The 25,695-nt window shown below is 36.1% G+C and overlaps 4 protein-coding genes across 4 annotated transcripts; 2 read left to right on the forward strand and 2 right to left on the reverse strand.

Annotated features, from left to right (window-relative positions):
- Positions 1 to 1,351: 1,351 nt before the first annotated feature.
- On the forward strand, positions 1,352 to 5,019 carry LOC147568679 (uncharacterized). Its single transcript, XM_086655081.1, has 2 exons — positions 1,352 to 1,778; positions 2,984 to 5,019. Exon 2 carries the CDS (start codon positions 2,990 to 2,992, stop codon positions 4,700 to 4,702), a length of 1,713 nt encoding a protein of 570 aa, XP_086511207.1. The 5' UTR covers positions 1,352 to 1,778; positions 2,984 to 2,989; the 3' UTR covers positions 4,703 to 5,019.
- Positions 5,020 to 5,307: 288 nt separating this feature from the next.
- On the reverse strand, positions 5,308 to 13,999 carry ABCB25 (ABC transporter of the mitochondrion 3). The gene is made up of 21 exons (XM_086655080.1): positions 13,057 to 13,999; positions 12,697 to 12,930; positions 12,391 to 12,577; positions 12,119 to 12,180; positions 11,883 to 11,926; positions 11,335 to 11,437; positions 11,053 to 11,160; positions 10,764 to 10,847; positions 10,587 to 10,647; positions 10,214 to 10,359; positions 10,006 to 10,122; positions 9,704 to 9,789; positions 9,515 to 9,603; positions 9,130 to 9,185; positions 8,557 to 8,637; positions 8,353 to 8,418; positions 8,177 to 8,269; positions 7,640 to 7,704; positions 7,157 to 7,292; positions 6,430 to 6,540; positions 5,308 to 5,687 (listed from the first exon to the last, which is right to left on the reverse strand). Exons 1-21 carry the CDS (start codon positions 13,375 to 13,377, stop codon positions 5,640 to 5,642), a joined length of 2,298 nt encoding a protein of 765 aa, XP_086511206.1. The 5' UTR covers positions 13,378 to 13,999; the 3' UTR covers positions 5,308 to 5,639.
- A 2,109-nt stretch (positions 14,000 to 16,108) lies between these two features.
- LOC147568681 (Tetratricopeptide repeat (TPR)-like superfamily protein) lies at positions 16,109 to 18,357 on the forward strand. The gene is made up of 2 exons (XM_086655085.1): positions 16,109 to 16,395; positions 16,981 to 18,357. The coding sequence occupies exons 1-2, from the start codon at positions 16,255 to 16,257 to the stop codon at positions 18,034 to 18,036; spliced, it is 1,197 nt and encodes a 398-aa protein (XP_086511211.1). The 5' UTR covers positions 16,109 to 16,254; the 3' UTR covers positions 18,037 to 18,357.
- A 1,651-nt stretch (positions 18,358 to 20,008) lies between these two features.
- Positions 20,009 to 24,002, reverse strand: LOC147568682 (protein PIN-LIKES 6-like). Its single transcript, XM_086655084.1, has 11 exons — positions 23,743 to 24,002; positions 23,001 to 23,424; positions 22,795 to 22,874; positions 22,514 to 22,638; positions 22,298 to 22,419; positions 22,005 to 22,196; positions 21,623 to 21,697; positions 21,388 to 21,488; positions 21,120 to 21,172; positions 20,770 to 20,958; positions 20,009 to 20,372 (listed from the first exon to the last, which is right to left on the reverse strand). Exons 2-11 carry the CDS (start codon positions 23,184 to 23,186, stop codon positions 20,251 to 20,253), a joined length of 1,245 nt encoding a protein of 414 aa, XP_086511210.1. The 5' UTR covers positions 23,187 to 23,424; positions 23,743 to 24,002; the 3' UTR covers positions 20,009 to 20,250.
- Positions 24,003 to 25,695: the final 1,693 nt, after the last annotated feature.

Genomic DNA, 25,695 nt, shown 5'->3' on the forward strand with positions numbered 1-25,695 from the left:
GTCTGTTTAACTGAATAGGCTTAATGGTTACGTAAACGGGGTCGGTATGGGTAACAATACTAGCTCACTCTGAAGTCTGAACCCATCATTCCTTGTCAGGAACAAAATGTGCTCTTCGAAGATGCAGTTACTTGAACTACGTAATGTTGAAGTTGAAGAGTTAGGACCCAAAAATGTCTGATCCACGTGCTAGCTTTGGGTGTATTGGAAATTACGAGTCCTGATTAGCACATCGCTTTGATCCACATACTCTATTTCAGTGGAGCAGAGCTAAGGGGCGTGCTAGGCAGTTATGTGCATTAACACACACATGTATGTGTGTTCTGTGTTGGTTTCAGGTTACTTAGTACGTGTTTAACATCAAGAGGGAATTATCTTTGTTGACAAGGTTATCTTTTCCTTCATACAGATATCATCACTTTGGGAATCTCCTTGAGGGTCTTCCGTAAACAAGGTGTGCATGAAGTGTAAGTTTAAATGGGTAAATTCATAAACTATAAATAGGGTTTTATTCCTTCATTCTCAACACTTGTAGAGAGGACCTTCATTCATGAGAAAATTTGAGGGAGGGAGGAAACATTAGTTTCACTTCTCATTCCTTTACAATTCATTCTCAATATGTTCCAAGAGTTGGCTCGTTGGCCTACCAAAGTGGTATGAGAGATGGGTTTAGAACATCGTGAGACCGCTTGGTCCATATCCGAGCGTTAGAGCATTGAGAAGACATTTCCCTAGTTGGAGAGGACCAGGACGGACACACCTAGTGTACCGATTATTCTGCCCACTATAATAGTTAGGTACCCATGTACGGAGCACATAATTGTTGAAAGCATCTAAGTAGTAAGCCCACCCCAAGATGGGTGCTCTCCTGTTACGACTTTCCAAAAGCCTTCAGTAGCACAATCGACACAATGACTAACCCAAATCCCCATAATAACTCATGTAAATTAACATGTGCAAACACTATATAGATTTGGGACCCATACGTTATCTCTAAACACAATGAGTCAGTTTGTTCTTCGAGAAAGAAAAAACAGTGAGACGAGCGCTTCTTCAAACATCGAAAATAGAAGAGATAATTATGAGACTCTACATGTTCAATTTATCATTATTGTGTGGTTTAAATTAGTGTCTTGTTAAAAGATAAAGAAAAGTTGGAACGTTATTAATGGGGGTCCATGAAGATTGAGATAAATTTATGAGAGAGAGAAAGAGAAAAAAAAAAATTACAAAAAGGGGGGGCAAATTTGGAAAGGCAAAGATTCAGTTAACAGTTCATGAAACACCCGTTAATTTTGGGAGTCAAACAGTTTATTAAGCAAACAATAGGGATTAAAAAATCTATTAATCATAAAATAGGGGGTATTAGCAAATTATCCTCTCAAAATCACCGTTTTGATGAATTCCCAAATAAACCCCCTAGTCTCCACATTTCTGATCCCCCGAAGCCCTAACTTTTTCCTCTACAATTCCGAGTTTCCAAACCCTAATAAGATAGTAAATTAATGTTCCTTCTCATCACAGTTCCTCTATAATGTAAAACAATTACTTTCTCTGATTCTTTGGAACCCTAGTTTTTTTCAATACAATGAGCTTCTTCAACTCGAACTCGCAATTTGAAACCCTAAATCCACGTACTTGCTAATCACTCACTATTTTGCGTACAAGTTGTCTCCTTTTTTTGGGGTTCGATGTTCATTAGGAATTTAGTGTTGAGAGAGTAGATATTGACATAGCGGATCACTTCAATTGGGCGTTCCTGATCTTCACTTCTTCCGGTAACTTTTTTGAAATTTCTTTCGTAGTTTGTCCCTTGGTTTTGATTTTACATTATTAATTGCGATAGAATTGATCTTTTTTACTCTGTTTTTTTAGCTTAATTTGATTCTCAAACTTTTATCAGTGAGATTGATTTTTCTGGTTTCTTTCCAGCATATACGATCGAAGTGTCTTTCTAGTATATATGAAGTTATTCATCCAAAAGAGAGAATCATAAACACAAGAATGGTGGGTTTGTGATTCCCTGTCCTTCGGAGTCGTCAATTAAATAACCTATGGGAAAAAAAGCAATCTTTAGTTGTATTCCTCACCAAACCAAACAATATAGTAAAGTATTACTATTACTAGATTGATATTCTCCCGGTAAACCACATTCATTTCCCATGCACCAAACATGGCTAGGGTTTGTTAAGTCTTTATGGATATGGGCTTGGGTACCCTGAACTGAAGCAATAATGTTGAAAGATGTGATCTCTGGATAGAAAATAGAGCTGATTGCTACGCTTTTCTACTGTTTGAGATAGTCTGATTTGTGGTGGATTTGACAAGTATTGGTAGGTAAAAGAAGCGATTCACTTATTCCACTTCAGTTAACACCCTGCAAACAGTTTGAGAGCTCGTAACCACGTATTATGTAATAAATACTAACTTTGAGCTGTTTGAGAGTATGATGGATGTTAGAGTTGGGTGACTCCTCGATGATTAGAGTTTAGTTGGAAGGTCCTTTTTTTGTTGAAAAGTTGGAAGAGTCCTTGATAATTAGAGTTTGGGGCTTCCCGCCTTGTGCGCCAAGGATTTCTACTCTACTTTTTAATATAATATTAAAACTAGTATGTGATGATATTTTTACATTGATATGGAAATATGTTTTCTAATCCTCTCCCGCTGATAATAATTATTAAATCTCTGTTGATGACAATATATTCTAATGTGCTTTTCATCTAATTTCCTATTTATCATGTATATGACATGAATTGGAGTTCCTGATTTAATTTTTTATAACTTCTCCTTGACGGGTTCATCTAGAAAATATTGAGATTCGAGACTACTGGCTGGTTGCAGTTCCTATGTCAGTCATTCTGGCATCCGGTTAAATGGTTTCTTGAATCTGGATGGAATCATATACATATTTGAGTGTTTATTTTTGTACTTAAGCTGCTTATGAATTTCTCATGTTATTTCTTGTCTATTTGCTTCCCACCAGTTCGATATGGATGCAGAATCTCAAACTAGTTCTCAAGATTCTTCTGAGTCGGTGGAAATTATGCAAAATAACAGTTTAGTAGTTCAGGGTGGTGACCAACCAGAGGCACAATGCACTATATGCCGAAGACTTTTCTCACTAGATAATGAAATTAATTCCTTGGAAACCATTAACATATGTGGAGACTGTAAAGTTATGTTTCTTGAAGATCTTGAGACAACCATGAGAGACTCTCATAGAAGAAGGTCAATTACAGGAAGAACAACCAGAAACAGCTTGAGTTCTGAGTCAATCGAAGATCTCTTTTCACATCAGTTCTCAAGTCTAATTAATCTAGTGAGGCAAAACCAAAATGATATTCCAGACTCTCTCTCCGAGCAGCAGTCTCAAATAGCTGATGGGGATAGTGTTACAAGGGAGCTACCAAACGTGAATTCGGACACCACTCCAAGCAGATCTACAAGATTCTGGAGGCCTTTATCTGATAATGGAAGTGAGGGCTATGATAATTTGGATTCTGCTTTTGGGGAAAACGAATCTACTATCAGCTTTGGTGGGTTTGGGGCTTTCCATGTAGAGAGCGACGTTATTTCATTTAGTGCTTATGGTGGGGACTCAGATATTTCCGTGGATGGGCATAATTTCACGGAGAGAGAAGTTTTTGTCCAGCAAGGTGACGAAAGCGATTTTGACAGTGATACCGACATCGACCCAATGCATGCTGGCCTTAATCAATGGAACTCAGATGATCAAGAAGAAGATGGAGGATGGGAAGAAGCAACTGTTGAAGAAACTTCCGGAGTAGAAGGTTGGATCCAAGGTGCTTTGATGAATGCTGGTGCCGGTGCTAGTCCTTCTAGTTGGTTTAGAGATTTCCAATCTCCTGAAAATGGGGACAATATTTGGACGTTTCGAGAAAGCATAATAAGTCCTCATGTTCCGAACACTGTCGGCAACTCTGAGACATCTGAGAGATCTTTTTATATTGGAAACTCAGGTGACTATCTTGATGCAAGTGGCTTCGAACAACTACTTGAGCAACTTGCAGAAGCTGAACATTCTAAACGAGGAGCCCCACCAGCTGCCGCATCTTTTGTAGATAATCTGCCTCGGGTAGTGATTAATGAAAATCATGAAAAAAATGGTGGATTAGTCTGTGCAGTTTGTAAAGATCCTCTATCCATTGGTATCACTGTAAATGAACTTCCATGTTCGCATCTCTACCACCCTTGTTGTATCTTGCCGTGGTTAAATACACGAAATTCATGCCCTCTATGTCGGTATGAGCTTCCAACTGACGATATTGATTATGAAGAGAGGAAACGTAGCACTGGGACCAGAATTTCCACTAACGAGATCGAGCAGGATGATGAATCTAGCGAGTACAGTTCTTCTGACATATCTTCTGATAACGAGGCAGAAGATGAAATTCATGAGTTTTTAAGTAACATCAATGAAACAGCGGAGCAGAGAGATTTGGTAAACGTAGATTCCGACAAAGATAGTTCCTCGGGTAGAGAAAGTAGCAGAGGGAGATGGCTTTCTCTTGCTGCTGCTCCATTTATGAGTCTAGTAGGTATTGTTCTTGTTTTGTGTTTCAGGCACCGTTATAGCTCTCCCCGCCAACAGAATCAGCAAATTCCTGTATTGTCTGGAGTGAGCTCATCATCAAGGCCCAACCAGAGGCAAAGTAACAGAAGATGGTGGTCTCTATTCTAAACAGGTATCGTCATTAACAGGCGTGACACCTTTTCCTCTTCTTTTTTTTCCTTTTCTTGTTTTTGAGTCAGGAATGTACTGATAGCAATCGGTATCTGTTATGTTGCTAGTTCAAATAAGAGGAATTGCAGTTAAAAATCTGGTTGATGTGTCAATTAGTGTCCATGTATCAGTCAGTATGTATAATTATGTTCTTGTTTCTTTCTTTTTGGGCTCAAAGCACTTCAATAATGTGTTGTGTGATGATAAGTTGGAAATTTTTACAGAAACAGTGTGGGAATTTGCATTTCATGTTATAAGATTTGTTCTGTTTGTTATATAGTCATTATATTTCTAAAGTTTTGATTCTATAGACTTGGTTGGATTTCGCCATTAAGCCGACCCTGGCCTGTCTCTTCTTTCCTGAACAAATTCTTCGATGGCTTGGATGGCCCATGATCAGTAGGTTGTGACCCTCTTGTTTGTTCAAGACAGACTGACACTCAGTTTATTGTTTGGTATTTATCTTTCAGTTGTTTTCCTTCGCTCGTGGTCTCTCTCCCTTTCATCTCTCTTTTGATTTTCATGGAAATGGAGGTTTGTACTTTGTACTCTAAAAGCCGATATTTTGTTCTTTTTTAAGATCTCTTCATTCGCAAAGGAAGAGAGAGAAATAGAGTTGTATTAAGTGTCTCAACTGCTTAAGCGTGAGTTACATATATAGGATGGGAGAAGCAAAATTATTGAACAACAAACAGAAAGAATGTCGCCGCCAGGGTTGAAGCTGTTGAAACTGTGGTTGGAGGTGTTGTGGCTTCATGTTTTTCCTTATTCAAGTAGGAGGAAGGGAGACGTGTGCTAGACCCCTAGAAGAGTGAAATGCGATTTCCAAAAATCAAAAAATTTATATTTCCGACGAAGAACAAGCAAGTTCAGTTGATTCCTTCGACGATGTACATTAGGTATTTATTGTTTGTGCCAAGCTATATCCACGATTCCTGAATTTCTGTCCATTACCAACCAAAACAAATACAATAGAAACGTTATTTTGAATCAGTATAACAATGAAGACCTATTGCCAGCAACTGTTTAGCCAGGTGGTTGTCCATTTATTCCAAAACCATTAAATTACACGTTCTAAAAAAATTTTATTAAAACTGTTCGTCTTTTTCTGGTAGAATGTCATTAGTGTAAAATGGCCTCAAGAAATAAAAATTACGGTTCAAAAAGTCTATACAACAATCCATCTAATTCTATTTTCCGTCCACGATATTTGTAGAAGGCGAGATAAACTTCAGACTCCAGGATCATTTTGAGCCGTGTTTAAGTTCTTACGCTAAGGCCTAAGGGCCCTACGATCTTGCGTATTCAACATGCAGTTAGTAAAATTGGGAAAAAAAACAACCAAGACTATGTGGTTTGCTATAAACTGAAAGCGCCCAAGAAAATGGAAGCTTTGTCATGGAGTTAGGGTTTGGATCAGTATGTTCGCTTGGTTTCTCAAACAAATTTGGAGTCTTAACAATTAATGTATCAGCTGTTTGATAAATCAAAACTAGGTTCAGAAGAATTCTAAAATTTTGAGGATGGGGAAAAGAATTGTACATTTCTATATATTGCTTGAAACTGTTTTCGTGATATCCAAAAACAGAAGTATTGTGTAAAATTGTTATGAAGGACTATACGTATAGACTGTTTTGAGTAAATAAAACTGTCTACTTCTTGACTTAGACGGACGAATCACTTACATCGACAGCATTGTTCTGCTGTCCCCAGAGCTGAGCATATCTTCCTTCTCTTAACAACAGAGCTTCATGGTTTCCCTGTTCAACCACCGATCCATTTTCCAGAACTATTATCTGCAACATCACCAATATATCATATAGAAAGGAAGAGCGGGGTGAAAATGAAAAGATTTGATAATTAACTTCACACCAAACTTGAACAAGTCTTCCTTTTCCAAGGAACTCAAACTTTGAAAATTACCTGTAGAATGAAAGATTGCTTCATTGAAACTATAGATGGTCAAAGTATGGGAATTTCCTCCAATTTTTTTCCTTCTCTTAATTTGATTTATATGACTAACAACACTTAGCTAGTTGAGTGGTTGTAAAAAGGCAGTTTAAAAGCTTATTGATACCCGAGGTCCGGGGTTTGATTCCCCGCTCCCTCCACATAATAGATTAGCTTGACAGACGATTTTCTTGTTAACTCGGACCATGTGGTCCTGTGCAGATGTTACGAGCCTTATGTCGTCTATTAAACAAACTAGAGATTCATATGCTTCTTTTTATATGTAGTGTTCAAAACTTCCCAGTCTCAGTTTTGCATATTACGAACATTATCACGAAGATTTGAATCTTTGAGATTCTATGACGATAAACTCACAACAATAATGTGACGATAAACACAATGCTTCAAAAAATTCAAAACTATTTGTAGTTTGATGGAGATTCATAGAAGTAAACTACGTACCTCGTCACATTGCATAGCAGTAGTAAGGCGATGTGCAATAAAGATTGATGTTCGATTATTTGCTATGGATTTCAATGCAGTCAGTATCTCTGCTTCTGTTGTACTATCAAGAGCACTTGTGGCTTCATCACATAACCTAGTACAAACCCACAAGGAATAGAAAAATTATAACATATTCATTAAACTGATTCTCTTTAAATTTTGTGGAATGAAAACTAAAATGAAAATCTTGGCAAAGCACTTTTAAGGTCAACAAGAAGAGTTGGTAAAAGCTGAATAGCAATCCAGGAATCAAATCGATGTTCAAAGACAACCTGGCCTGGCTTTTTCAGTATAAACATTATAGTAATAGATTACATTGTGGTCAAGAGTCTAGACTTCTCAAGGTAGGCCCTTCTATTCTTAGTCGCGATCTTTTTAAGTTTATATAGAGTTTAACATCTTAATGTATCATCTTTTCCCTTAAATCGTAAAAGTACTTACAGAATTTCTGGTGCTTTCAAAAATGCACGAGCTAGTGCCACCCGCTGCTTTTCACCACCGCTTAACTGTGAAAAGAAAAGTTTAAATTACCTCAATGCTTTGAATAATGGGAAGTCTGGAACCGTGCTTCTTTTCGTTCCGCAAGATATCAACTATATCCATCTATCTATCTAGGAAATTATAGAACACTCCTAAGGTCTTTCGGTCATGGCATTTTTTAGGAACAACTTCAAAACCCTGTTATATCGTGGTCCACCCGTCCATACGAACAGATGCAATTTTGGGTTTACTTTTCGCAACAACAAGCCCAACCGATTTATTTGGATCTTCTCATGTGCATATGCAATAGACCTAAAGCCGTCACTAGAAACTATGATATACGTGTGATTTTATGAGAGCCCGCACCACAGACAAAACAATGTCCTGTAGGGCCTAAGCCTGGTAGAATTTTTTTTGAAGATATTGGTGATGGGTGAGCTTGAGTAATCAATTTTTCCCATGGATGATGTAAAGCATGTAAATAAGCGAACAACTAACCTTAAGTCCACGTTCGCCAACAACTGTTGAGTATTTCTCTGGAAACCTCAGTATTGTATCATGGATAGCTGCACGTCGAGCGGCGTCATACACCTGAAATCCAAAAGAAAACCAGAAATTAGTTGAGGCAGAACCAAGGGAATGAATCAGTAAATAAAAATGAATTCACCACTAACCTCTTCTTCAGTTGCTGAAAGACGACCATAACGAATATTATGGAATATAGTGTCATTGAAAAGCACCTGACACGAATCAATAAAAAAACAGAAGACTTACTACAACTCGTATTAATGCAACTCAAGAAGCGGAAGAGAGAGAGAGAGAGAGGTCATGTTTCGGTACTGTGTAATAGCAATTTTTAACTGCTTTCGCAGACTTACCGTATCCTGTGGTACAACACCGATGGATTTCCGGAGACTCTCGACTGTCACATCCTTAATATGTTGGCCATCTATTCTTATCTGGCAAAATTATATATTTAGCAGCATTTCGAGAAAAGGAGCACAAAACTCACGCGTATGTAAATTCACTGAAGAGATTTAATCTCGAATATACACATAAAAATACATTTAGAAACGACTAATTACATTACAAAGACCTAGTATGTACTGTTATTAACTTATGTTGTCCTTAAGCATAGACAGGGCTTTGTCAAAACAAACTTTACTAAGCTTGAAAGTTGACATCAGAAATAACAGTGGGAGGTTATGCCTAGGAGCAACATGTAGTATCTACAAAATTTCTTATGATGTTGGCCATCTATTCTTATCTGTTAAACTATAGTAGACGCATATCTGTGTAGTTGGAAATGCGAAATGGTACAATATTTGCGATAAGAGGTAAAAAAATGGTGCAAGCTGACAACACTATTTCTAGATGTGAAAGTACTGGAGGTGTAAAATACCAAGTACGCAAAATTTATTAGAAAGAAGAGTATAAACATAGTTGCTTACTGCTCCAGAAATTGGGTCAAAAAATCTGTATAGCAATTTAAGTATGGTGGACTTACCTGCAAATAAAACTCAGAGTGATTATTTAGGTATTAGTATTACTGCATAATTCAGAATTCAGAAGAACATATTATTCTGTGAACAAGTTGCATTTGATATGCACAATTATCTACAGATACAACTTCCTGCGGTCTAATGAGCATAAAACTTAACTCCAAATTTTGCATGAAAAAAAGACGTGCAAGGAAAATCACTTGTGAAGTAATGTCGCGGAGAAAATAATATTAACATAAACTCAAATATGAACCCCATACAAAATTCTGTAAGAAGTTTGAACCATCCCGATGCTGCAAGAGGAAATACAGGAATAACACCTCTAAATACTTACCGCTGCCACTGGTTCCTACAATTGCTACACTCTTTCCAGACGGCACAACGAAAGATATTCCATTTAGAATATTTCGTTCTGTCAAGTATCTAAAACACAGAACGAAAAACTGTGTCAATCATCAATTGTGAATCTCAATGAAAAACAAAAACAAATATGGGAGTCGCTGATAGAGATAGCTGCGCCTACCCGAATTTTACATTGTCAAATTCAATGCTTCCTCCACTTAGTTTTAATGGTTCAGCATCTTGTGTATCTTGAATTTCAGACTTCTCCTGTAACCAAGGAAACAGAACAAAATTGCAGACACATGAGGAGACAAATATAACTCGAGGTAAACCTATTAAAACACAAGTGACAGATGATAGAACAGCACAACATAGTTTGTATGGGGATTAATAAGGGTAACACGTTTGGTTTCAAATAAGTGCCAACAATCAGTTAACCTCAAATTCAACAGAACAACTATAACAAGAACTCTCATGAAATACCTCAAGTAATTGAAACATGGCCTTCATGTCAATAAGACTCTGCTTAGTCTCGCGGTACACACTGCCAAGGAAGTTCAAAGGAAGAGATAGCTGGAAAAGAAGCCCATTTACCATAACCTGACAACCCAAACTCAAATTTAAGTCTCTGAAATGAAACAAGAGATAAAAATATGTAGGTAGAGGGAAGTACAAAAAAATGAACATTTACCAAGTCACCGACTGTCATCTCCCCATTCATAATTCCATTTGAGCAGAGTACCATTGCTGTTGAAAGAGCAGTGCTAAATATCAAATTTTGGCCAAAGTTCAAAAAGGCAAGGCTACTACTTGTCTTTAAAGCTGCATCTTCATATTCTGCAAAAAAAGCATCACAATCATAAATCAGCTAATAAAACCATACATAGGAATAACAAAATAATTGACATTGACCAATTCGTAACACATGGCAGAATGCATGAAATGCTGCCAAGAAATGCCGAACATGTTGAAATAGTTACATTCCAAAATACTTGAGTCTAATAAGGTAAAATAGTATATTACATAAGAAAAATATATAATATATTAATATCTTAACAACTTACTCTTTAGAAACTCATCATACTTCTCAGCTTCAAAACTCTCATTGTTGAAATACTTCACAGTCTAGAAACACAAATATTACATTAGGAACAAGTGACATTTACCACATAACAATTTTTTTTTCCTTCTCAAAATAGAATTCACAGACATACGAGAAGAGTACAAAATGCAAAGGTTACCTCATAATTGACAAGTGAATCAATTGCTCTTGAACTTGCATCATTGTCAGCCTTGTTCATGATCTGCCTAAATTTAGTTCGCCACTAGAAAGAAAGTAAAAAAGATTTAGAAAATGGCATCTGGCACTTCAGTATTTTTCTAAAAAAGGATTCGTCTGACACAGTTCCTAACCAAGCCAGCCAACATAACAAGCAGAAAATAACTAGCAAGAAAATCATTTCCTTAACAAATTAGAAAGAAGGTTAAATGTGTAACTCGAGAAGAGTGTGAATTATCAATAGAGTTTACCTGGGTTACAGACAATGTGAAAGCTATATAAGCTGCAACTGACAAGGATGTGATCCAAGCAAAAGGGGCTCCGAATTTATATGCCAGTATACCAGCAACCATAAAAATCTGAAAGGAAAAAACGAAGGGGAAAAAAGAGTATATTAAAGCAGTGATAAAACGTAAAAGGCAACACACTGGTTACTGCCAGTAACAACCCTATTAACTAGGAACACCTGAGTTACAATTGAACAAACATATCCTAACTAAGGTAGCATAACGCAAAGCATGATATAGTAATACCTCCAAGAAGGTGGGTACAACATTGAAAAGCATGGAAGATAGAATAAAATTTATTCCACGGCTTCCACGATCAATTATTCGATTCAGCGCACCAGTTTGCCGGCTGAAAACATAGGCACAGAGTCAGTAATAGCCTTCCACTCTTTAATTGACAGATGGTGATATTTTATGCTATCGCTTCTATGGAAGCTAATCGAACGGTAGTTGACATATAAGGTCATATGTTCCTAATGACTCATTATGTTGACTCAGAAAATCAAATTAAATGGTATCAAAGTTGCAGTCCTACAGTCTACGGACACCTGACTGTTTAATTAACTACAGTCTATATTTTCTTTTGAAAAGTAAAATTGTAGTGTATCGTACCATATAAGTCAGTATGTTAACTATTCGTGAAATCGCCTTTTACACAATGAAGTACTTTAAGTAGATCTTTTAAAAACTACGTGAGAAAGAAATTAAGATAGAGGCGTATCAACATGTGAATACGAATAGAAGCAAATTCTTAGTTAGTTGAAAGTTTGAAACTATGATCATTGAAATAATACCTCAGGTGATAACGGAGGTCAAGGTCGTGCAAATGTGAAAACACCTGCACAAATCAGCGGCTTAATGGTAACTATTCATAATACAACTTATTTGGCATACATAGATTATATATAAATATATATATATATATATATATATATATATATATACATCAGTTTAAAAAATGTACTTACATATATATATATATATATATATATATATATAGAGAGAGAGAGAGAGAGAGTCAGTTGCATACCTTTCTAGAAACTGAGCGAATTGTTCGCAAGGCTACCTTGGAAAACACCGCACTCTTCAATTCTGCGGAAGAATTAAAAAATCAGAGGGAAAAGTCAGAAAATTCTTTCTAAAGAACTTGAAACACACACAGACACACTAAGCAATGACAAAAAAACATATAGACAAACTCCCTGCAGCTTCCAAGCCAAAGAAAAAGAACAGCTCCATGTACTCAATCGAATGACAGACATCACTTAACAATAGACTAGAGTTAAGGATTACATGTAATACCATTGCAAGCAGATGCCCCTCCCCGTGCTATCCCATATCCAACTAAAACAGCTGCAGGGCTCACGAAAAGAGCCAAAAGGGTTGAATTAGCAGATGAAAACGTGGCTAACGTGGCACCAGTACCACTTGCAGTTGATAACCAATCCACAGCTAACTTGAATAAGAATGGCACTTGAACATTTAGAACCTGAAAGATATTGAAACATGAAAATAGTTAGCTAAACAAATATGACTTTAACTATTGAATTTGGCACTCATAATCCATTATCCCATCAAATAAGATAATCTAAGAGAAACAAAACTTGCCTTTGATCCAATCAAAAGACCCACTGCTAGTACCACCCTCATACGGAATTCAGCATTATCTTTCAACCATAAATACTTTGCAAGAGTTCGGAGGATCACTGTATCGGCCATTTCCTCTGAAAGTCCTTTATCTACATTGTTACTATCGATCTTCTTCTCGACTTGCTTAGATGTTGGGTTTGAAACATTACTAGCTGACGATGAAAATAATGCATACCCTTTATTCATTGAATCCTGCATAAAACTTGTTATTAAATAATCAACCATTTCTCTAATATGAGACCCAATTCTCGAAATCCTAAAATTGAACTTCTTAATTGAAATAATTAAAATGAAGATAGAATTGGTAACTTGACTTACTGAATTTCTATAAGGTTTCCTCCCAAAAGATGAAGGTGAATCTGATAAAAACCCATTAATATGTGTAAAAGAACCACCTTTTCTTGTCAAATCCATTTCGTTTAGCCTATAATTTAATCTTCTGGACGACAAATGTTTTTCTGTCTTCAATCCACCGAAACCACCCCTAAAACAACGATCATGAGAAGAAACAACAGAGGCTCTCAAATTATTATGAAACCCACAAAAACTAATAGAATTTCGATATAATTGTTGAGCACCCATTTCTGCTCTATTCTGGAACAACCCGCAAACCCTAATGCACTTCGAAACAGATAACATTTTGGAACACCAGTAAATTCCAATACTGAATTGAACTCAATATAAAAAACTGAACTTTCACTAGCTAATCCAGTAATTCCTTTTTTGTTGTTGAAATAGCTAATCCAGTAATTCGAATTAGAGGTAATTGGCACTAGAAGAATGAAATTGAAAAAAAAAAAAAAAACCCTAGTTTGTTAAACTAGAAATAAGAAAACCCTAATAAACAAACCAAATTCAAAAGTTTTAGAGAGAGAAAAATTATGGCGCCACAAAGAGAGAGAGAGAGAGGTTGATTCCGTGGCTGAATTTGGAGCCCCTCTTCATGAGATGCTAATTTGGAAGGGTAGTTGATACAGTGAATCTAGACATGGGAGATTGGGGAATTTTGACTTCACCTCTCTTAGATAAAACAATTTTGACTTTACCTCTCTTGAATAAACAATTTTGACTACCTCTCTTGAATAAAACAATTTTGACTTTATATATGTGAGATCGTGAATCTGTGATTCCATTTGCTAGAGTCTAGACTAGGCTGTCGCGCACGTGTGGCACGTGACAGACCAATAGTGGCTTTCTAGAAATCTAGATGGTGGCAAACTGGCAATAGTGAGTTTATTAGTACTATAACATTAGTGTCGTCAACAGTTGGTAGCTCAATTGGTTCTAAGGTGTTGACATAAACTCCAGAAATCCCTGAAAGTCCCAGGTTCGAATCCCAGAGAAGGTGGAACCTTTGGTTATTTGAATTGGGGTTATTAGGGTGTAAATAATGTTGTTCGGCTTTAGGCCATGTCTTGTTGGGCTATAGGCTCGGTTCTGTTAGTATTTGAGTGGGCGGTTATCGAGCTTATCACATCTATGATGTATCAAGGGTTCTGTTAGTATTTGAGTGGGCGGTTATCAAGCTTATCACATCTATGATGTATCAAGTGCCAAATGTAACTACATACGTAGATCCTAGTCGACTTCCAAAAAAAAAAAAGATTAGTGTCATATGTTTTTGAACTTATATAGGAGGTAGTGTTTCTCGCTGGATATTTATATTATTTAATTAAAGTTGGTTGAGATGTTAATTAGATTTGTAGGTTTGTTTATACGATCTTAATAGTTTGCGCTCTCTGAGACAAATGAGATTTGCTCTTTGGTAGTTTAAACTTCGAAAAGCAGTGAAGTTAACAATGAGGTGTTTCTCGCTCGATATTTATATTATTTAATTAAAGTTGGTTGAGATGTTAATTAGATTTGTAGGTTTGTTTATACGATCTTAATAGTTTGCGCTATCTGAGACAAATGAGATTTGCTCTTTGGTAGTTTAAACTTCGAAAACCAGTGAAGTTAACAATGAGGTGTTTCTTTTGGGAAGACATACAAGTCTCGATTAATTGATAGAGATTTCTAGATTAAGGTAATAAAAGTTTCATCATATTATAATACTATATGCTTCCATTGAAGATCAACCTTGTCTACAAACTAATCATATTATCAAATAATAATCACCAAAATTCATTTTCATTGTTCACTGCGTTCAATAATGCGAAGACAATTTTTTAAGTGGAGTTTTCATTTTTCCAAAATATTCGACATAAAGACAAGTACAATTTCAGTGTTATCTTTAAGTATGTACAAATGTATCGTCTGTGGTGAAACCAAGTTTGTGTTGTACGTCATATGAGGTGTCTTGATTACATATAAGTATAATCCGGAATGAGAATGTGTCAATTGAATACATACAAAGATACATCAACCGAAATATATATAAATTGGGATGCTTAAAAGGAAAGAATAGAAGAATACATCATAGATAGTGATAGCCAAAGTCTTATAAAGCACCTCCAAAATCTCCAATACAATGACAATCGACAGTTCACATAAAGGAAATCAAAGAACTATCTAGAAAATTCGCGAACGTTCAATTCAACTACATCGCCAGATCACAAAACAAACATACCGACACCTCAGCAAAATGGGCCAGGAAACCTCGAAGGAAGAGGTTTTGGAAATATATCCTGAAAATTATTGTTGATATGTACTGTAATAAAACTCGGATTTGTTAGTTAATGACTAGCTTTTTCAACAAAAAAAGAAGAAAAAAAGAAGAATGAGAAAAGAGAAAAGTGGAATAAAGTAACTAAGAAGTGAGTGGGCATGAAGAAAATAGGCCAGCGCTTTGGGGAAAGCTAAATAGTTTCCGGGGTGTGAAATTTTAAAGGGAATATGCAAAATTTTGAAAAGTTTCCGGGGAAACATATTTTATGGGGAATATGGTTCAAAAATAAAAAACTCTCCACCTCACCTCACCTCCCTCCACCTCACCTCTCTCTCTCCACCTCATCTTCTCTCTCCCTTCCATTCTCTCTCTCTCTTCTCCGATTAGGTCGCCGGCCGGATTTTTTTTTTTTTCATGGTCGCCGCCCGGAAAATTTTCTGGCCGGCGACCTAATCGGAGAAGAGAGAGAGAGAATGGTAGGAGAGAGATGAGGTGGAGAGAGAGAGAGAGGTGAGATGGAGGGAGAGATAGAGGTGAGGTGGGGGTTTTTTATTTTTCCCTCTAACAACTTACAAAATAAAATTGTCAAACAAATTTGACCAACTTTTGACCAAGTCTTCACACCCCGGAAACTATTTTGCTTTCCCCAAAGCGCTGGCCAAAAAATATAGTGAAGGGATAAAAAGGAGAAAAATAATATGGGAAGGGCTGAATTAAGAAAATCAAATAATATAGGGGTTTGATTATGAATACCATCAATTTGCGCCCCAATAGTCCCAGTATTTTCAAATCGATCAGATAAACCCTAGAAGAAAAATGGCGTAAAACCCTAAAACCTACTTTGGCTTCCGACTGCTTAGACGCGAGGGTTTTATGGCCGAATCGATCAAGATCAAGAAGTATTTTTGATGAGTAAAATAAGATCTCTTCTTCGAATTTCAGTCTCAAATCTTTCCATTAGTATTCGGCTCTGTAATTATTTCACCGTCCGACAAATCTCTTCCTATCCGAAGAACGCGAGAGTTACAAACAACAACAAATTAACTCAGGTAAGACCTAAAAAATGAGATTATCATTTTTGAATCTATTTTAGCGTTGATTATATATTAATTTGTTGAAAAATAGAATAAAAATTGAATTTTTCTAGTGATTAGCTCACCACATTTCTTGATTTCTTCAGTATTTGCAACTTAATTTTGGATTATGGGGAAAGGGTTTAATTTATCTGAACTATTTGGAAATGTTCTATATTTGAATTTGGGGAAATGGCCAGTTCAATGCTATATTGAAATCGCACAATTTGGGGTCATTTCAGAAATAATACCACTAATTACCAAGTCTTTGAAATTTCATGTTGATTATGAACTGTTTACACCCATCAAGAGACTCGTTAAGTTTGTCGATTGTAATTGAGGCGAAAACTGCAATGATGCATTTGGAAGTTATTCATAAGTGTCGAAAGCTTACATCTTTAAACTATTTCTCCATGTCCGAGTTTGCCGGTTTTAATGAATCTTTTTGTTTCCCCTCGCCATAATGCGTCTAAATTGTACTCCATGCATTTTTAATCGTTTTGGATGCAATCTCTAGTTTTGCCTTCTAATTAGTTACTTCATTTTACCTTCTAACTGCAGAATTTTATCAAATCCTTTCCACCTAAACTTCATCGATTCTATCCTCTCTTCGCTGTCGTAACTAGTTGCATTGGCAATTACCGATTGGTAACAACTTGTGCATCTGTTGACGAACTTGTGCTGTCTGACAAGGACTTGGATCGACTAATATCTTCTCTAGAAAACGATCCAGTTTCTGGTAAGGAAACCTGTATATGTTACATCGAGAAGCTATCGTTGTCTGGGAATCTATTGGGTGCCACTAGATTAGTGCAAGGTTTACGAGATAAACAAGTGTTTCTGAACCCGAAGACATATAATGTCATCCTTGTAGCAGCAGGTGAAGGAAACCATTTCGATTTTGTGTCTCAAATATTTAAAGATCTCTTACTTTCTTCCAACTTCTTACTAAGCCAAGATTCTTATTTGAGTCTTGCTAATGCCTTTTTGAAGTCGACAGATACCAAATCATTACTCAAACTTGTTAGAGAAGTATCAGAACTAACATTTCCTAGAAGTTCCACCATTATAAACAGGATTCTTTCTAGCTTTGCCAAATCTAGGCAGATTGATAAAGCATTAGTGATATTTGATCATATGAAGGATCTGAAATGTAAACCAGATATTGTCACATACAATACAGTATTAGCAATTTTGGGTCGGGCAGGTCGAGTAGATGAATTGCTCCATGAATTTGCCTCCATGAAAGAAACCAAGATGGTCCCAGATATTATCTCTTACAACACACTAATCACCAGCTTGAGAAAGATGGGAAGATTAGATTTGTGCTTAGATTTTCTGCAAGAAATGGTTGACAGAGGACATGAGCCAGATCTTCTTACTTATACTGCACTGATAGAAGGATTTGGTCGGTCAGGGCGTTCAGATGAGGCAGTAAGACTCTTGGGTGAAATGAAAAAACGGAATGTCCGTCCTTCAATATATATTTATCGATCATTGATTAGCAACTTGAAAAGGACGGGTAAGTTTGAAGTAGCATTGAGTTTAGAGACAGAAATGAACTCTTGTATTTCTGATCTTGTTGGTCCAAAAGATTTTAAACGGAATCACAGGTAGTACTTCTGCAGTTCTACTTCCAAATTCCAACTTGAGTTTTGAGCAACCATAGGCGGTTACAGTATGAGCATTGGTCGGGCAGAAGGATTTCTGTTGGTTCCTCTCGCCACAGACTTGCCTTCAGGTATGTAATTTCAGCTTTTGACTTACAGAATTTGTTGATACCTATGACATTTTCTCATAATGATATAAAGCTGATTTACTTTCTTAATCTAAAGCCCATGTTTTGCACTCTGCATTTCTAATTGGTTTCGAGTTACTTTGACATGTACCCAATTATGATATTCGAATTCGATAAGCCTATTCTCATTTTACTTGAAATGGTTAAGTGGGTATTTATTTAATCAACAGTCAGATTTCGGTTGTCTTTGTAGTTGGAAAGAAATGAATTCTATAGAAATGTATCAAAAATCACAATGAGATATGGAGTTTCATCCAAGACAAGCTTAATTTTCTGAACCTGCCTAGCTGTGAAACACAAGCGGTAGCCTTGTCCGTCCGTGGTGCTCATAAAATTTCCTATGTTGTTTCGCAACGGAACTCAAATCAAGTCTGTTGAGTCGCGGCTCCTCCATTTTGTCTAAGGGGAATTGTTAAAGGCACCTCGCGCAAGTTTCTTGAAACATTTAAGACACATAAGCTGAAATTTAGACAATGGATTAGAAAAGAGAGAATGGGGAAAAGACTAGGGAAGAGTCTTCCCCGAAAGAAATTTGGATAGAAAAAGAGAAGATTTGAACGAATCCCCGAAAAACATTAGTTTTTGGTAACATTTCAGACACCAATATGAGATTTTGCACAAATTTCGGATTAAAAAAATAATATTTCCACAAAGTACATTTCTTCGTACCCAAGAACGGTTTGTGCCTTACATGTACAGGTTATACTTGGTATAATTTGGAGTATGCACCTATCACAAGATCTGCATCTTTTTTTTTCTAGGGTACAAAATTTTAATTTGTAAGCAAGGCATTCAGAAACTTCATCTGTATGATTGTTTATAGTGGCCATAATGGAAAAATAACCATGATATTAGAGGCCTTTACTAAAAGAGAACAATAATTTTTGTCACAAAGATTGTTTTTCAATTTTACTGCTCTGATATTTGGAGTTCCACTTTAGATCTAATCTCAATTGAAAACCTAATAAGTTGGATACTTAATAATTTTAGGCAACCACCACAAGTAATAGGCGACAATGATCTTGACAGAATGTAACAACCCATGTGACTTGAGAGATTGAGAGAGAAAGAGATTTAATTATTAAATAAAAGACAGAATGGTATTGATTTCAGTACTTTCATTATTCCTCCAATTATTCTAAAATTGAAGTTTACCCCCATTCATTAGGTCCCTCAATCAATACTATTGTTGTTGTCTTTTCAATTGTTTTTTCACTTGCTTGCCCTACGAAGAGATTTCTATACGCATCTCTCTCTCTCTATCATATATCCTTTTTTAAACAACATTACTTAGTTATAACTTCCCAATCTTTTGGGTACGGCGAGAAGTTAAGGTTTGATCTCGGTCTCTCCCAAAAGTTCTTTTTTAAGTTTCGTTTTTGTATTGCTGCAAAAAGCTTCTTTGAGGGAAAAGGAAACTCCACTCTCAAATGCACCTTTCGGAAGAAAACAAGTAACAAATTGAAAAGTTTCGGAAGACTTGTACATCATCCGTGAAGATCAAATTCTTCAAAAATGGTACAGCGCCAAGTTTTGAGTTTTTTTTTAGGTCATTCACTCATGTTAACGGTCAAGCACGAGTCGTAGTCCAAACTAAAGAAGAAGAAAGAGCCCCCTTGACCCAAACCCAAAGCTTCTTACTGTTAGTCTGTTTTGTGACTCTTTGACAACATTACTTTTCTTCGTCTATATATTATTAATATCAGAAAGGGAAATATTGGATAGAGAAATGGGAGTCAATAGGTATAACCCCAAGACAAGGGCAATTGAAGGAAACTTCAATGAAGACTCTTTCTAACTTCTAAGCACCTTTGATTGTTCCTCGAAACATCAGGCTGCCTGATTATCTGTCTCCTCACAAATAAAATTGGCACATCTTCCTTCACTTTCTTCCGATGATATATTTTTCGTAAAATACACAGAAGTTCTAATTCCAAGTTATATAAACATGATATACTAAAACTTTTGTGTGTTGAAATAGCCTGATGAACGAATCGCAATAGCTCAAATGGTCGGCCATGTTGTGTATATTCTTAGAACAAAATGCTGAGATAGAGTACTATCCAACCTGCCATGGATATGACAGCAAATATGTGAACCCAGAAAAGGACTGCTGCTGCCTCTCTTCCACACCCTCGTAAACTGGCAACGGCACCTATAAAACCCATAATAGAAGCATTAGCACATAACACAGTTTCTTTCGTTTTATGATTTCGTGAAAAACCCAAAATACAAACACACTATTATCAAAAAGTTATAATGGGAAAATGGCAGTTCTAACGACCATGTGGAAAGCAAGAAAAGACAAGACATTTTTGAAATAATAGGGAATTGAGTGCGGCTGTCGATGGTTATTGAGAAATGGTAGTTTTTTTGTACTGGGTTAGGGTTTTAAAAAATAAAGTTAGTTTGCTACGGTCAAATAGGAAATATCCGTTCCTATAAAGTACACGAAAATAAAATGTAGGAGTAATTGAAGTAACTATATTGATTCGGTGATTCCTAACACATCAGTTCTTAAGAGAGAAATAAATGAGAAGCAATAGAATTACCAGAAAGGACAGATGTGGGCATTGTATGTTGGAGAAGAACGACGAATTTGAACATCTTATCACCTGGAGGAAGAAATCCAAGCTTATCTGCTAATGTAACGATGCCTAAGCCAACAGGGGGAACCAATACCAATCGCCCAAAACAAATTGCAGCCGTTGTTTTCCAACCGAGTTTTGAACTTCCCGGTCCTGAAACCAACCAAACAAAACCTAATCAATCACAAGCCGATGTAAATGCATACATCCAACATTACATTCCCCACCAAGTATTAAGAAAGCAGTACATATGTTTGTTAAATCATATGAACAGAATGGTAAAGAAGCATATAGAATGATATAAATTGCCATACCTTCGACAAGATTTCCACCCAAAGCTAGTAGAATGCAAGGAATCATGGCTTCCCTGATGACAATAGAGGAATATTAGACAACAATTAACATGTATGGATTGATAGGTTGAATTCAAATAGGAACTAGCAATTACAGATAACAAGCTCAAGTAGTGCTCTAGTGATGAATTTTTGAAAAGAAAATCACTAAATCGTTAATACCGAAAAAACCATTGGCCTTGTACATGGGAAATTAATGAAATATCAAGGTGTAAATTCTCATCCATACCCTAGAATAATGCAGCTATCAGTGAAGAAGAAAAGTGGAGCATCATCCGTGAAGATCAATTTCTTCAAAAATGGTACAGCGCCAAGTCCCATGGCCAAGATCTGCAACAAAATCATGATTACCAACTTAGTTGTAATTCACAGTGTAGGAAACTAATAATGGTTCAATCAGCACGAGTTCTTTTAATAATAATACATCTCAATGAGATCACTAGGTCCGAACGAGTTAAACTTACGGAAGCAATGATAGGGGGCTGAATGATTTGTTTGAGCTTCAGCTTATCATACAGATAAGACAGACAGGTTCTAATCTGCATCAAGAAGTAACCAAATTAGTCGAAGTTAAGACAGATTATCCAAGAATTCACGACAAAGATGCCATAATTCATAAGATTTTAACACTACTGTAAAATGATCCTCAAATAATGTATGAACTTTAATGGTATTTTAAGTCAGCCCTCAAAACGCTCCTGAGTGTTGACTAGGTGCTCTAAATCATAAGTCCTCTCAAGTAAACTAGCTGTAATTTGATTTGCACTAGAAGAAAACATATTGCTTCTCCAAGATAATAAAATATAAGATAAACCGTAAAAGAACAAAAGAAGGTGGATTCCTTACTTTTCCATGTTTTGTATTATTCGATTCATTTGGTTCTGGTTTGTCCTCAAGAAGCAAAGGTTCTTGCTCCGGTGTGCCGTTTGCTGCATCTGTGAACTTGAGTGGAAGAACTCTATCTTCGATATCAAATGTGCCTTCAGGAGGAGGAGCAAGCATCTGGAATACATATGTATACAGAACAATAGCTCCAACCTGAAATATACACACCATTATGTGAGTTCATAACGACCTATTTCCTTCCATAATTCTTTTAATAACCGAAAAAATCCTGAAAGCAACTAAAGAAGACCTACCCATTGGCCAAATGAGATATAGGCAGTGCCATCTCGGCTACACTTTTCCGAATCACCAAAAGGGTTGGATTGATCTCGGCATAAAGCGGCAATTAGAACAAGTGGGACGTTACCAATGTTTCCTATATTCGAAATTCAGTGAGCAATATGAGTTAAATATATAGTGATTAAAGAAGAAAACAATCCAAACTGGCTTATAATTCTCTACTAACTCACCAATTCCGATATGTATAATTGTAAACTTGAAGAATGGATATGGGGGTCGAATAATCGTTGCAACAATTAGGCCGATTATCGAACCTGAAATTGTAGCAAGAACAACATTGAAAGGAATAAACCACCTGTAAACGAAATCCATATCAGTCACACACCTTCGCATCCCCGAGAGGAATAAACATGTGAAATCATACTTTCGATCAACAAATTGGGTTGATTACATATTATAGTGAGAGAAATCAACCAAGAGAGTAATTAATTTGTAAGAGAATTTTTCTTACCACTCAATCATTTTCTGCACAGTGACTGCTCTTCCAAGTTGAGAGAAAATCAAACATGGAAGTAGAAGTGAAAAAACCAACTGCATCACAAAATCAAACAATTACACTTTATTATACGAAATCAAAATCGAATAGAAACCCAAAATCAAATTGAATGAAAAATAAAAGTTTTTCTTCTCAAATTGTTCCTCTTCCAATTCACTTACCCCATTAAGAAGTTTTCTTCCATTTGCAGGTAGAATATTAACATACTTAGAAGCCATTAAAAATCCCAAGAAACAAATTGTGAAAACCTTAGCAATTGGTAAAACTGCAAACTTCATTGTTGTTAATACTGATTCTCCTTTCTCTTGGGTTTCAGCCAAAACCATTAACAAAATTCTCTGCAACATTTTTTCTTGATTTCTGAAAACTCCCAAAAAGGTGATACCTTTTCAGAAGTCTCTAAACAAAAAAAACCCTTCAAATCTTCCAATTCAACTTCTTACTTAACCCCCAAACCTAAAAAACAGGGGAAACACAATATTCTGCTAATTCACTTCAATTCACTCAGATTTAAAGTAAATCCAACTAGAATTTGAAATTCCTAGTTCTTAATCTTCAATTTTTCGTCTCTAATCCTCAGATTTCCTTCAAATTACAAAAGTAAAATTCAATTAGATCTTTCATCAAACAAAATAATGACAACAACTAGATATAAATTAAGTAGAAATTAACAGCTAAGAAACCCACGAGATTTTGATAAAAATCATAAAAATAACCTAATTGGATTTAAATTACACCCGTCAAGAAACAAAACGGAATTATACTATAAGACATATGAATCCAGCATAAACAACCAAAAATCTTCAAAAAAAAAAAAAAAAAAGAAGAAGATTTCTAGAGAGAGAAAGAGATTAATAAAGCAATAGATCAGAGAGTTTTTTTTTTTTTTCTTCATTAACTTACCTAGAATTTGGTTAATGCCTTTACGAATTTTTCCTGAAACGGATGTTGAATATGTGAAACCCTAGCAATTAAAGAGAAAGATGTGATAAAACTTAGAACTGGGAATTCTTAAAGGGTTTTTAATCGAGAGATACATTTCCCTCTTCTAATGTTTTTCGGTCTCTCTCTCTCTCTAAAACGTATTTATAAGAGAATTAGGAGAGAGAGAGTCTAATATGATTGTTATTATTTATAGAGCTAATTGTTGTATTTGGAGAGCTCTAAATTGCTTTTGTCCTGGTCCCTTAAATAAGAAATAGGTCCGTGTTATTTTTTTTTTGAGAATTCGACTACGGTCCACGTTAGTCGTTACAAGGCATAGATGCATCATGGAGATGTAATGAGCACGATAACCGCCTAATTTAAACTGAGAATGAAAGAGGCCTAAAGCCCGACAACGAAGAGGCTTAAAGCCCGACAAATTATTACATTATTCATAGCTTAAATTACATAGGATAAATCTTCATAGCAAATGCTTCCACCGAGACTCGATCTCACGACCTCATGGTCTTAAGAGGGATGTCCAACCGTTACACCAAAGGGTGGTGGACAATAGGTCCGTGTTATAGAATGTTGTGGATCAACCTTCTTGACTACAAGTTATATCATCGGCCATGCCACTTTTTTGGGTCTCACGATTTTAAAAGGCCTTAATTACAAAAAATATTTATAACTTCTTAAAAGTAGCACCACACTCGGTCTCCATCGATGTCAGGGTTGGGTTTCCACAACGCACCCTCCTAATAACACATCATAGTTTGATAGCGTTTAATATGATGATGCAGACCAGTCTTCTGTTCTGCTAGTGATATTGTCTGTTTTGATACTCTCGGGTGTCGCAGTTTAAAAAAAATTTCATTATGAAATGATGCTTAATAACCTCTTAAGAGGAGCATCATGTTACGTCTTCCACCAATGTATTCAAACGAACATCTGTTATTTCTGGATCAATTAAGCGAGTAGATTAAGGGTTTTTCCACTAGGTGCTTTAACATCTTAAAAGAAGCACCACACTATCTCCCACCAATGTTGGGTTGTATCTTTGCTACACACCTTCTCAATAATACATCATTTTTAGAACAAATGGTGTTCTTTTTTCTTTTTCGAGAAATCGACTGCGATCTACGTTACCATGGATTCCACCTCTTATAAGAATCGAACCTGGGATCTCTAGAGTTTTGGAGTTTATGTCAGCACTTTCAACCGCTTGTTTTGGAGTTTATGTCAACGCTTTCAACCACTTGGACAAGCGGTTGAAAGTGTGATTAACCTTTAATACTGCTAGTGATATTCTTTGTTTGACCTCATTAAAGAAGGGCGGTTAACCTCTTAAAAAGAGCACCACACTACGTCTTCCATCAATGTGGGATTGTCTAGTTTCAGGATCAATCAACTCGAGTAGGTTAAAAGTTCTGTACCAGGTGCTCTTGGGGTACAATTAAGATAAAAATATTTTTTACTAAATTTGAAAGATCTTAGAATATTTGTATTACTAAATTTGAAAGATCTTAGAAATTAGTTAATCATTGAGGGGATTTGAACATTGACTCATTAGAAGTGAAAAAAATTAATGACTTATCATGTGCTCTTGTGACACTTATTTAAACATACGACAGAACGACTCTTTTATTATTAATATAAAGGGATAAAAAGATAATCTAGAATTTCTCTCATTTTTACCAACTGATTGGAACGATATTGCCGTTAGAGTCCCCACTTTCATCTTTGTCATCTTTCATCTCTTGCCTTTTATTCTCCTATATTTCTCTGTTTTCTCCTTCTCTTTCTTTCTCTTCGTCTTTCTCCTCTTTTATGGGGAAGACGACGGTAAGAGAGGGAGTGGAAGATGAAGGGAAAAGAGATGGAGAGAAAGAAGAAAGGGTCATGGGTGGTGATGCATCAATAAAAATTTCC

This window comes from Eschscholzia californica, unplaced genomic scaffold, assembly GCF_041429995.1.
Source record: "Eschscholzia californica isolate CP2 unplaced genomic scaffold, dmEscCali1.0.p SCAF_1, whole genome shotgun sequence".
Taxonomy (NCBI): Eukaryota; Viridiplantae; Streptophyta; class Magnoliopsida; order Ranunculales; family Papaveraceae; genus Eschscholzia; species Eschscholzia californica.